Raw genomic sequence first — 13,048 nt, forward strand, 5'->3', positions numbered from 1 at the left:
TTTTTTGAAATCTAATGAACAAATTAAGAGATCACATAACATTCAACTCTCCTTAAGATCTACCAATCAATATATATGAAAAAAGTTCTCATTGTAGCTAAGAAAAGACATTTTAGCACTCCGAGTCTATCTTTCTCCTCTTTACATAAAATAACAACGTTGTCCTCTTATGAAAAGACACTGTTTCGCCTGACCTCATTGGTGTGTAAGCGTGTTCTCCTATACGGCTTATTCAAAGAAAACTTTCTCTCTCTCTCTCTCTCTCTCTCTCTCTCTCACACACACACACACACACACACGCGCACACACACACACACATATTTATATACACACCTTTGTGTCTATCTTTTTTCTTATAACATGAAATAATTTCGCTACTCTCCCATGTATAATGTTGTTTTATCACACCTCATAATGCAGCCTATAATATATATATATATATGAAGGTGTTTTTTTAATTTTTTTTCCTGAGCTTTAGCTGGCACCTTCATTTCTTTATATGGTTTTAAAAACGAAGTAGGTATGCCGTATTTCACTTTTGGACATAGGGCTTAAGACACAAGAAACTCTCATCATCTAATGATCATGCCAGCACTATAACTCTCTCTTGCCTGCAACGTGTTACGTAGCTTTTAGCCTTTTAAGTATTTATATGGATTCCATATGGTTGAAATGTGAATTTAAAGGGAAGAGAAGTGAAATTATTATACTTTAAAAAGAAATGTTTATAGTCATTACTCATTACCCCATATGATTGTATGAACTACTAAATTTTTTAAATCATATATTAGTAATAATGTATTTTACATATAATTTTTATTTTACATATTATAGCAAAGGGATTTGGATGCAAAGTAAAGTGAAATTTTATAACCAAATATAGAATGCTTTGAAGTTAATGTTAAAGTCACATAGGTAATGATTACATATATTTCTTTTTTAGGTATGAAAATTTTACTTCCTTTCCCTTTTATTCTCCTTACAACCAAACACAGCAGTGAGGAATGGAATTTTTGTCCTCTCATGGGTCATCTTACCACTACTTTAACGCTTTGTGTTACAAAAAAAAAAAAAAAAAAAAAAAACCCACTACTTTAACACTTTTATATATAGCTTACAATTCAATTTGATGTTCTACCAAAAAATACAATTCAATTTGATGAAATGAGTCTTTCAACGTCGAACAGTGATTACTTTGGTCGGAAGAATAGAAAATCACAACCGATCCTAAACTCCCATCAATATCCCTATTGCATATACGTCTCAAGCCAAGGTATCGGTTTTTCTATCATATCGGCCAATATGATTAATATTGCCGGTATCATACCAATATGATATTGATATCGATACGGAAAGATGGTATCAACACCAAGGAGGGTAAAATGGTTAAAAGGTATTTTTATTTTAACGGTCTGATATTATCGATCCATAACGGTATCGAGATTTATATCAGTATCAAGTGACACCGATACACAATACTTACATAGCCTTTCTTCGATTATATCTTTGTTTTTTATATCCATTTTTTAATTTGAATTAGACTTAAATAGTTTTCAATAATAATAAGCTCCACGTGTATTTGATTTTACCTCATATGGTATGACGATATGATGATGACATGGTGACGACATCTAATTTTTCTCAACCTACCCAACCATTTTTCGGTAAGCAGTTTCAGGTTTTGCAATTTGGTGGGCCTTCTACTTGGATCAAATTGGGCCCAAAAGTTGGACTGGGTTGGGCTTCGTCTGGTCCTCTGCTTTGAGCAGGCTTTGTCCATTATCCTTTCATCTACATGCCACCAGCTTAGTGGTATTCAGAAATTCCACCACTCGCAATTGGCAGACATGGGTAGATGCAAATTATTGAGGACCCCACATGACCATATTAATGGTAGAGTTTCACTTTCAAAGGAAGGGAGTGCCTCAAAAGTGAGGTCAAGACGAAAGAAAATTACAAAATTAAACATCCCATCCAACATGCCATTGTCCAAAATTTTGGACCAACCAGATGTGAATTGCCCTTGTGAACGATGAAAAGACGAGGCAAATAAAACTGTGTAGGAATTAGGAGGGACACTTACATGAATCCATGAAGTCAAGAAGCATCCATGAGCATTAGTTCTTTTTTTCTTTTTGGTAAAGAAGAGCATTGGTTCATTCCTAAAGGGCTATCAACATTTCATGAAAATATTAATCTAAAAGACATTTTACCCCATACAGAGTAGCTCACAATGTCACAAGTTTTAAGTTGCAGAGGCAATTGATATAGAAATTGATGGATCTTTAGGCAATGAAGCACTCTACATGGTAAATTTGCATTATTAGCTTCCACTTGCTTTCTGCAATTGATTCAGCTCTTGATAGTTCTTGGGCCCTCAAAAAACTCTATACAGTTTGATCTGCATTATTGCCTTCCATCTACACTAGACAACCTCAAGCTACAAGATACAAGTACACCATGGTACATATATGAGAGAGGTCAGTAGAAATGGCTACCGTGCTTCAATCGTTTGAATCTCAGGGGCTCTCGAGAAGGATCTGTGCCACCAAATTTGAAATGCTTTTCTGAGATTAGGACACTCAGCACCATGACTGGAGAAATGGTGGAGCCATTCCATAAACAGGTTGTGTTGCTGCTTCAGAGGTAGGGTCAGGAGTGCATGACCCATGGCTTCCTCCAACTCCTTCACATCAAGCCCCTTCTTGCACCTCTGCAGCCAACCAAAGTCCACCAGCATTGGCCCAAACCATAACTGAAGAACCCTGCACCTTGCCTCAGACCGGCAATGCAACTTCCCGCTTCCCAGTGCAGTGAATATGCAAGCTGAAATCCGACTGATCTCATACCTGACCATCGGAGATGACTTTTCATGCATCCTCACCAACTGTACTTGGTCTGCCCATGTACTAACAAAATCTTCAGCCATTTGCCGATCCAGTAGTATCTCTAGAAGCCAATTGATATTGTCAACTTGCCTTGAGAGCCGCTCGATCAGCGGCCTACTCATCTCTTTCTCTGTTAATTTCTCCTCAGTAAGAGAGTCACAGGCCTCCTCAAAGAGACCGATCAATGAACCCAGGCATGACTGACAAACAACATAGATATCCTGCTTGTTAAGGCTAGCAGGTTCTTTGTCATAGACTGAGCTCTTTGATAGTAGGCCCTTGACCAAGGACTTGAGATTGGTCCTTGCATTCGCATCAGCACCACTGGTGATTGACCAAACCAGCTGCATGGCCAAATGTTGCTGAGAGTTGTTCACATGTGGCGAATACAGCCTGGCCAGCACATCTCTAGCTGTTACATCATCAAATGTAACTCTAGTAAACAGTTTCTTCAGCTTCTCCTCTTCAGCCTCAGTCCAAGGTACAGCTTCAAGGTATTTCAAACAAGAGAATACCCCCCTGGTAAACATGAAACCTGCTGATACCTGATGAATGATAAGAGAAGGGAGCTTATATATGTGTCAGAAACGTTTCGAACTATCTATAGAATATATGAACTATAAAAATTATTATGAAATTCAATAAAAAAGTATCAAATTACTCACATCATGCCTCAGAAAGAATTTATTTTAGTTTATGGAATATAAATTCAGTGAAACTTTGTGCCTTAGCAATGCAACAAAAACATAACAACAACAAACTCAGTCTTATCCCAACTTAATGGGGTCGGCTACATGGACCTAGACCAAACAAAGTATTGCGCCTTGGTAATGCAAAAGATGAATTCTGGAAACCTAAATATTAGGTCCATTTGTTTCTTCTGTAAAATGGTGGAAATCTATGCATCCGGATCATAGTTGCCACGACGACTAAGCGACCCAAGGCATTGGAGGGGTGCCTAGGTGCCCTAGGCATGCAATATATGACTATGTAATCCAGCAACGATAATCTTATATAATTATGCATATAATGAAACATAGAAGCCATATCAATGCAATATGATAATTATGCTAGCAATAATATGATGTAAGAAAAACCAACATAATAAAAAAAAACATAGGATATAATATAAGCATATTTATATTAAAAAAAAAATAATAAATAAATCAGTGTAAACTCGTGAAGTGTCAACAAGGCATGCTATCGCCATAGACCCAAGAAAGAGTTTGGATGCCTAGGCGGCTCCTTAACAACTATGATCTGAATAGAAAAATAAGTTATAGTTTACTCCCGTGTCCCCAATGCTCAACCATATTTCTTTGTTCTTATTTTCTGCTTTTAGAAAATCAGAAGTTTTCAATGCAAACTTCTTATTGGTTACCACATTCCTGGAGTTGTTCCAATAAATCAAAATCTAGTCTCTCATGCATGATGCATCATATGGAATCCTTGCTAGCATTTTCAATAAAACAAAGCTTCTTACACACAGCTGGCAACCTTTCAATTATTTTGTATATGAATAACAAATGAGCAAAGAGAATTCCTGAACAGACAACTAAAATATGGAAACCAACAGTTGATCTTCTACATGAATAGTTGACATGTATTAACAGTTGCACTAAAGTACAAAACTAGGGAGCATAGGAATCGGCAGCTTATTTGGAATACTTCCAAATATTTTTTCTGCAAGTAAACCAAATATAGGCTGAAAAGTCTATAATTTTAACTCAGAAAACTTCTCTAAAATAGACTAAAGTAATCATGCTGCGGTCAAACAGTTCAAATTTTCCTGAAGTATTATAGAATTTCTCACAAATGATTCTCTAGCTTTACAAAAGAAGTTGCAGTTATTGTGAACAAGGCATCAGTTTTTCCTTTTCTGGATTTTTATTGTCAGCTGACTGGGACCAGAATAAAGAGGCTAACACAGCCCAAAAGAACAGGATTTCACACCATGCTTGAATGGTAAAACCTCTAGTTGTAATGTTCAGCCCTGGGACAGAATCCTGAACTCATCTATTAGAGACAAAGTGCACTCCTCCAAAGGGCCTGCTCATAATGTATACAACTTTCTTCCAGGAAAAAAAAAGGGTATGTGATTCTCCCTTTCATACCATAGGGTGGGCAGGGGCGTAAAGTTTCCATCTGTAACCAACTACACAAAACATGAAAAGCTACAAAGACACATTTGAGCGGTTGGCATTAAACTTGCAAGTCAATGTCATCATACTGCAAATTACTAAAGCAATTGATAATCAGTGTCATAGCCTTAATTGTGGGAAACAAGAGCTGTAAAAGTGCACTAGTTCCGTGAAGCATAACAATAATCACGAGTAAGTGTACAAAGCTTGAGGGGAAAAAAAACCTCCTCTCCTGCCTCCATGCCATAAGGAGTAGCAATATTTATGCCGAATTAGTCAGATCCAAAGGGATACGAGAAGAGGAAGGCAACTAGGTTTATAAATAATCTACCAGTTATGGGTATAACTGTCTTTAGGAAGAAAAATATCATTAACTGAAATTGGTAACTGTTCCTCTCAGGATTTAAAAATTAAGGCGAATCAGGCCAATGTTGATTAAACTAGATTCTATCCATACTGAGTTCCGACTGAGTTAGCTAGAGTCTGACCAATTATGTGATGATTCAAATCAGATTCAAAGGAGACCGATCCGGTACCCGAGTTTTAAAACCTAAACTTTGGTTCCTCTTCATAACAGAGCCTCGTGGGCAAAGGAATTCCATAAAAGTTCTTCAATGCAACAATTAACTCAACAATACAGAACTTCCACGAATCATATGCACCAATTTATTTTTTCACCCATGTATTCTGAGTTTCTAACAAATATGTCAAAACCTACTCACAGTTCATTCCTTTCATCTTTGATGCATCATCTATTTGCAAAATTAAGTCAGTATTCCTAATCGTGCATCATCATGACCTCATTTATGATAATCTTTAAGAAATTCGTCTTGGAAAAAACCACAAAACTAAAGAAAATAGACCCATGTCAAAATAGAACACCCCCACCCCCAATAAGAAGGGAAAAAAAAAAGACCCATGTTTAAACTCTGAACAAGAATAAGGTTTAATGAGAAAATCTTGAATCCAATGAATATCAATTTCTCACAGGAAACAAAAGGAAAAAAAAATTTGAAAAACAGTGCAACAGAGTCTAAATGAACAGTATCCCCACGCAAAGTCATAGATCGACAGAGCCCAAGAGGGAAAAGATGAAACAAACGAGTAAATTAATAAAGAAGTTAAGAGAAACTCACTTCCAGTATATCAATCGAACGGGACACTCCAATCTTGATAAGTCGCCTCGTGATATCTTCCTCAAACATAAGCTCAATGGCCTGCTGAAAGATTCCGAGATTTGCAACATCAGGCACTTCGATCCTACAAAGACTGGTCGCCGAATTGCCTCCTGAACCCTTTCGAAAATCTGAGACCAACTCTGCAAAGAGTGAGCTATTCGCCGAAAGAACCTCAGAGTCCAACTCCAAAACCAGACAGCTCCCATTCTTTCCTTTCAAGTTCAACCTCAAATCGAACACCCCACAACAATTCCCATGATCCTTGGCCACATCATTGTTGAGAGCAGAGGAGGAAAAGGAAGAGGCAGGGGGAATGGAAGATGAAGCTCTAACTTCAGCTACTTCTGGTATCGTCAATTTCTCTGGGGACCCCAACTGGGTAACCACTTCGGCAACAGAGGAGGTCTCGATCGCAGTGTCGGAATCGATGGGAGAAACCCTTCCAGGAGACAAGATACGACGAGGGTCGATGCGGCCAACCAAGCCCAAGCCTGTTCTATTGATGCTCTGCGGAGAGCTCGGGAACGACCCACCACCAGATTTGGAGAGGACCTCAGATTTCTGAGGAGTTTTGGGTCGAGAGAAACTCAGATTTTCGGGGCTGTCAGGAGAAATGCCGAAGGAACAACACCAACTCCGGCGGTACCCACGACCTTCACGGCGAGAATGTGGTTTCCTCCGGTGGCCGGAATCCCCCATTGATGCGCTTTCTCGTTTTATGAAGGTGGAGGAATTAGGGCTTTCCGTCGTAGACGCATCGGACAGAAAAGGAAGACTGAGAATGGAACGGGCGGTCTTTGTCTTCAAGGCTGAAGCTTCTCGATTGTTGTGGGTTTTGGCTTCTTCTTCAGTGAGATGGTTCGGTTGGGAGAAGGAAAAGAAAGAGAAATCTGATTTGTCTCCGTGAGAAAGAGACACTGAGCTTCAACTATTGTATAGAAATACTGTACTAGTCTAGTAGCGGAATACAGCAGTTGCAGGCTGGAGCGACTGTGGAGGCAAAAATGTGATAAGGTTATATTGGTAATTTGGTATTGTTTAGTTTTATTCATACTAACTTGCGCTGTAGAGTAATACTGCTGCAGCTGTACTGGAGTGTAATTAATGTTAAACTGTGCAGTGCAGGTTGGCCACTTGGCCGTCCCGCTTAACAGTGTTAGTCGGTTCGGTTCTGATTTAGTTCGTTTTGGTTCGGTTCAAATAATGTAGGACATATTTTGAAACCAAATCATCTATTAAATAATTTCAGTATCCTAACTTCTAAAAATCTTGCACCGAATCAAATCAAATTGTATACATCAAAATCAAACCAATTAATACCCTTAAGGTGCTTCATGGTAGTTGAAGCCCTCATATAGTAAGCAACGTTTTGCAAAACCAATAAGCTATTCGAATTATAATGGGACAATAACTTTCTTCGACTAGGCTACCAACCCAATCTCATTGGCAATTGATTTTTTAATTGAAGTAATATGTATAATAGGTATATTAGTGTATCAATTGAAATTGATTTTAATCGCTTCAAACGAAACTGCATAAATGATTTCAAATCAAACCAATTAATAAACAGTTTATTGATTTTAATTTGATTGGTTTGGTTTGTCTCGGTTCAATTCGATTTCAATTTATTTAACACCCTTTACGTCCGCTTTCCTCGTTGAACATCCGGATTTACTTTGGATTCTTGCTGGGTATGGATGGTGGCCCACTTACGTCCTACAAAATGGGCAAATAAGGTTACTGGTCGATTGTTCGGGTCTGGGCTAACTAACAAGTCGTTGTACATTAGAAGACCACAGGTCAAATATTTGACACGTCGCCAAAACCCGTGTGGTGCTTTATCTATCCAATCAGATTGGTCTGCCTATATTGCTAGATCATTACATAAAGTAAAATAAATGGACTGGGCCTAATTAGTCCTTAGTCCTTGCGGTGAAATAGGCCCACCACCGTCAACTGCTTGGCTACAGATGGCTTTACAGGTGGTGCGTTCTCTACATTATTAGGTTCCAAACTTCCAATACTATACTGGTTCTGTTGGTCCAGTGTGGAGTTGGAAATCTCTGGCCCAACCTCCCTTGATCGGTCTGAACTGGTCTGAACTTTATATTCTGTTTTTTTTTTGGGTCGACCTATCTAACTGCCACATGAAACTTTTAACAGAGGTCGTAGGGGAGGGTGGGTCGGGGTTGCAAGATTTGCTGGGTGGATGACGGTGAGGGTGGCATTTGAATGGTGGGTAGGGGTTGTAACAGCGGTGGGGCGTGAAGGTGTGGTTAGAAGAGGAGGAAGGGGGATGATCATTGCTTTCCACAGACGTCGAAGAAGAAGAAATTAAAAAAAATAAATGACAAAAGGAGAAAGATTGGGTGATGAGAATCGGTTAACATGTTAATTGAGTTTGAAATTTTCAAAATAGTGGAGGTGAAGAAGAGGCAGGGGTGGTTATAATGCATGAGACAAAATGTTGGGCAATTAAGAATAGTAATATAGATAAGTTGAGCGTAGTAGAGATGAGGATGTTAAGATAGATGTGTGAAATAACTAGAAAAGATATAATAAGGAATGACCGGGTTAGAGCTGATTTGATAATCGACCGATTCAAGAAAAGTTCTGAAAATATCGTTTAAGGTGGTATGGCCATGTTCAATGGAGATCGATGGTGCCCCATTGAGGAGCATGGTTTCAAGTATCGGTATTGTGTTATCCATATCGGTCATATCGTATCGATATCAACTAAGACCAATCCCCAATCTTTGACCAATTCGGATCAGTTACCTGTATCGTTTTAGGGGTAAAATAATAAAAAAAAAATATTTTTTTTTTCTGAAAAACAAGTGCAAAAGTGACTGATACCCACTGATCCTATCCAATACATATTTGGATTGGATCAGTATCGGCAGAGACCCATACTGGTATCGATAATTAAATCCCTGGTGAAGAGTGATTAGATTTAGATCAAATGAGTTAAAAAGAGGTAGGGGCAGACCTAAAATGACCAAAAATGATATTGTAAGAAAAAATAAGCAAATGCTAGGTCTTGACTATAGAATGACTTCAAAGAGAGCTGGTTGAAAAGCAAATATCCATGTTGCGTACCGATTTTAGGTGGGATATTCTTGTTGTGTTGCTTTTTTTTCCCCCCTTTTATTTTACCCTCTTACAGATATACGTACTTGAACCCCTTTTACTTGGGAAAGGCTGAATTGTTGTTATTTTAAAGGAGAAGAAGAAGTAAAATTTATCTTTTTCGAGAGATTCAGAGATGAAACTTTTGACCATAAGGTTCCAGTAAAAAATAGAATGCAAGTTTAAAGGAGTGATTGAAGTGTAGGGTTCCAGTAAATAGAATGCAAGTTTAGGAGAGAAAAAAAATTTCTCATTTCCAAATTATTTTGGGGTCAGATGATCAAACAAGTTGCAACCAAATACTAGCCCAAATCATCGTATTTGTATAAGACCAAGTGGCCACGCATGTAACCTATGATTGCCTAGCTCACTTGATAATTTGTGGAATGTGGAGAGCACGGATCAGGTTCACATACGAGAATAATCTCATACACTCTTGATCCGTGGATTTAGAATTTATTAAATGAAGCGAGAGAAAGTGGATTCTAAACCCAGAGATGAGGGACGTACGAGATTATTCTAGTACGTGAACCTGATCTGCTCTCGAATGTGAAAGCTCATTGCTAACCAAGAGGTCTTCGGTTCACACCTCCCCACTTTGCAGTCCCCAAATAGAATAAGAATATAGGATAGAGTAGGACTTATAATAATAATAATAATAATAATAATAATAATAATAATAATAATCATAATAATATAGTACTCTAAAACATGAATTTGGTTCACTCATAAACATGAATCAGAGAACTGATTGGACCGGGTTTTCTACCAAAAAAAGATTGGACCTTGTTTTGTGAGTTTAAATGATTCTCTAAAAGTGAACCACGTGATATGTGGTACCTGGTCTTCAATTAAACCTAAGATGTTGCTTTATCATAAATTTATTGTCAAAAGATTAATCATTCATGAATCCTACTGGACCTAATTAAATCTAAGATGTTGCTTTATCATAACGTTTGTCAAAAGATAAATCATTCATGAATCATGATTATTTTAATTCATTCCGTTTTATTAGTCCAAGTCATAATCAATTTGAACTTTCCTAATATAATCATGCTCAAGTAAAACTAATAAGCTCTAACAAAGATTTAATAATATATCAATTCACATGGTTTGTTTGTGGATCATATAAAGACACGTGCCATTATTGTAATTGAATTAGTGTAATCGCATTTATAGTCACCAAAATTAAAATAAAACAAAATTATTGAACTTGCACAACCTACCAACATTTTAACAGGTGTCAAAAGCTAACCCGCACTAGTAGGCTTGACCAAACCAACTGACCTATTAGTATACAGTCCAGTGATAGACCTAAGATTGATTAATATTCAGGCGCTCAAGGTTCTTGATTGTAATCTGATAATGTTTGAATATGTAAATCAACACTGGTAATTATAATGATGACTGATCACTTATAACCTGATTAGCATGTTTATATCTTGATTAATTCAATTATGATCCATCTGTAGCTTATTTATGGCCCAATTAATATGTTTAAGGATCGATTACATCCCAATTATCTTGATTAACTTGATCATGATTATAGATTAATAACTGATAGAGGAATGTAAATATGTTCATGCTGAGACCCTTAGACCGTTATTACTTGTTAGGCTCTTAACCTTTTTGAAGCCCTTCTTTTTCCCTAAAATCTCCTGAAGTCAGTGGAACGGTACAGCCACGTGACGCGTGGCTTAAAATTTCCAGCTTTCCGAAACTTTCATGTTGATCCTGTGGGTTGGTCATCAATGCCGGAGAATCCAAAGCCAATAATAAAAGTGTCCAGACTCCAGAAGACCAAAAAGGGTTCCAGATGTCGAATTCTATTTTGAGAATTGATAGAGAAAAAGTTCTGTGACGTCACAGAAATGACTTGGAATTTGTATAAGTGGCTACGTTACGTTATCTGGCGCTACGTGCCTAAATCACCATTGTCAGGGACTGATCAGGTTTGCTACGTAAACAAATCCAATTTCTTCTAAGAACCACTTGTCCTGGTGACGATGCTCTTTCCTTTTTTTGACACCCCATTTCACCTATTTAAGCCCTCCAGGATAGATGGGTTTGTGAGAAAGATCTCTCTCTCTCTCTCAGCAGGATTTGTGACACAGAAAAGGATGGGAATGGATATCTCCGCAACCATTCAAATTGAGAGGAAATCATCCATTGAGAGTGAGCCACGAACGCTTAACATGAATCAACTCAAATTTGCAAGGGTGAGTTTATTGATATGTTCATGGCTTCATGTAGGAAAGACTTAGTTCTGTTAATTGTTGTGTTAATTACTTCTTTAATTTCCCCATTTTTTTTGGATTTCGAGTTTTAAATCATCTATTGTTTGCCGGAGTCAGTACTTTATGTTATGGAACTTCTTTAATTTCTGGGCTTTTGGGTTTGGGATTGTGAGTTTCAATCATCTATGATTTGCAGGAGGCAGCACTTTATGTTATGCAAACCAGAAATATCGAAGAGGCTCTAAGCATTTTCACAAAGGTAAGAGATTAAGAAGGAATCATTTATGATATTGAATTTTCATTAAGTTTGATAAAGCTTATGAATAATTTTACAGTAAATATATTTTGGTTTTGTTGATGTATAAGTAGTCTTCTAAAACAAATAAATAAAAATATCATTAATTGCTGAAAATTTACAATTTTTTTAGCTTATGGGGGTAGAAATGGTTTAGGTTATTGATTGGATTGTATAAGTAGAAAACATTAATGATTTATAAGTCTCTCTCAAAAGAGAGAGAGAGAGAGAGAGAGAGAGAGAGGCATGAATTGCACTGCATGGTGATCCATGACATGACAGTGAAATAATTTAAAATTTAAATTGTGGTCATGAATTGCATTGTGTGGCCTTTTTGGTAGCTTGAGAAGTTGTACTTAGTTTTCCATAAAGATTGAGATAAAGGTAAATGCTTGTTACTGTTGTAAAGCCTTTAAAACTATACTATAAAGCTTTATTTTTTTGCTTATTATTGGATATATTATATTTATGGTTCACAAATATTGTATGAATGAGAGAATAAAAAGAAACAATAGTTATTCTCCCTATACATGCGTTTGTACATATATGGCATGATTGCATGAATGGAAACTCGGACTGGTGTTTTAGTTGCATTTGTGTGATAAATAAGAACTTGGATTTTCTAATAGTTATTAATATATGAAAGGAAATTTGGACTGGCATTTTTAGTTTCATTTTTGTAATATATAGGAATTTGGATTTTCCAATAGTTATTAATATATGAATGGAAATTTGGATTTTGTGATTGTTCATCGCATGTCAAAATCGTAGAGATTGGTAATGTATGTATCTAGATTTATATCTTAATATTGAAAGGAGATATGCTATGCGGTAAAATAATATTTTGAGAATCCATTTAATTGAAGTTTATCAAAAACAATTGAAAAAAATTGGATCACAATTTAGAAATTTGAGGGAGGTGATTGAGTTTTGATCCCAATGACACATTGGATAATTCAAGCCATACACTATCGTCCATCCGCCATGAAGTACAAAGAGATGGATTGTGTAGTGAATTGTTAATTTATCCATGCTATGATTTTGTTGATATCAAATTGTTATTGTGCTCATTAGTCTTGTGTTTTCTTTGTTGTTAGTTCTAAATTGCTACTATATTCATCTGTTGAATTTTATAATGGAAACACTGTATAGTAAGGGTTTTTTTTTTTTGGTATTATGT

General features: G+C 36.8%; 2 protein-coding genes across 2 annotated transcripts in view; one reads left to right on the forward strand and one right to left on the reverse strand.

Annotated features, from left to right (window-relative positions):
* Nucleotides 1-2,268: 2,268 nt before the first annotated feature.
* Nucleotides 2,269-7,179, reverse strand: LOC122071821 (BTB/POZ domain-containing protein At2g13690-like). The gene is made up of 2 exons (XM_042636241.1): nt 6,166-7,179; nt 2,269-3,433 (listed from the first exon to the last, which is right to left on the reverse strand). Exons 1-2 carry the CDS (start codon nt 6,904-6,906, stop codon nt 2,495-2,497), a joined length of 1,680 nt encoding a protein of 559 aa, XP_042492175.1. The 5' UTR covers nt 6,907-7,179; the 3' UTR covers nt 2,269-2,494.
* A 4,195-nt stretch (nt 7,180-11,374) lies between these two features.
* Nucleotides 11,375-13,048, forward strand: part of LOC122090498 — a 4,072-nt gene continuing 2,398 nt past the window's right edge. Inside the window, exons 1-2 of the mRNA XM_042660121.1 lie at nt 11,375-11,555; nt 11,770-11,832. Coding sequence (XP_042516055.1) covers nt 11,457-11,555; nt 11,770-11,832 — 162 coding nt within the window. The 5' untranslated portion in view covers nt 11,375-11,456. The remainder of the gene's footprint in view (nt 11,556-11,769; nt 11,833-13,048) is intronic.

The sequence above is a fragment of the Macadamia integrifolia genome, chromosome 2 (genome assembly GCF_013358625.1).
Source record: "Macadamia integrifolia cultivar HAES 741 chromosome 2, SCU_Mint_v3, whole genome shotgun sequence".
Taxonomy (NCBI): Eukaryota; Viridiplantae; Streptophyta; class Magnoliopsida; order Proteales; family Proteaceae; genus Macadamia; species Macadamia integrifolia.

What these genes read in the sequence shown, in the direction of transcription:
- LOC122071821 (XM_042636241.1), bottom strand. Translation starts at nt 6,906, where the DNA reads ATGGGGGATTCCGGCCACCGGAGGAAACCACATTCTCGCCGTGAAGGT. An exon ending in GTTCGATTGATATACTGGAA is followed by an intron (nt 3,434 to 6,165) that starts GTGAGTTTCTCT and finishes ATCATTCATCAG; the next exon opens with GTATCAGCAGGTTTCATGTT.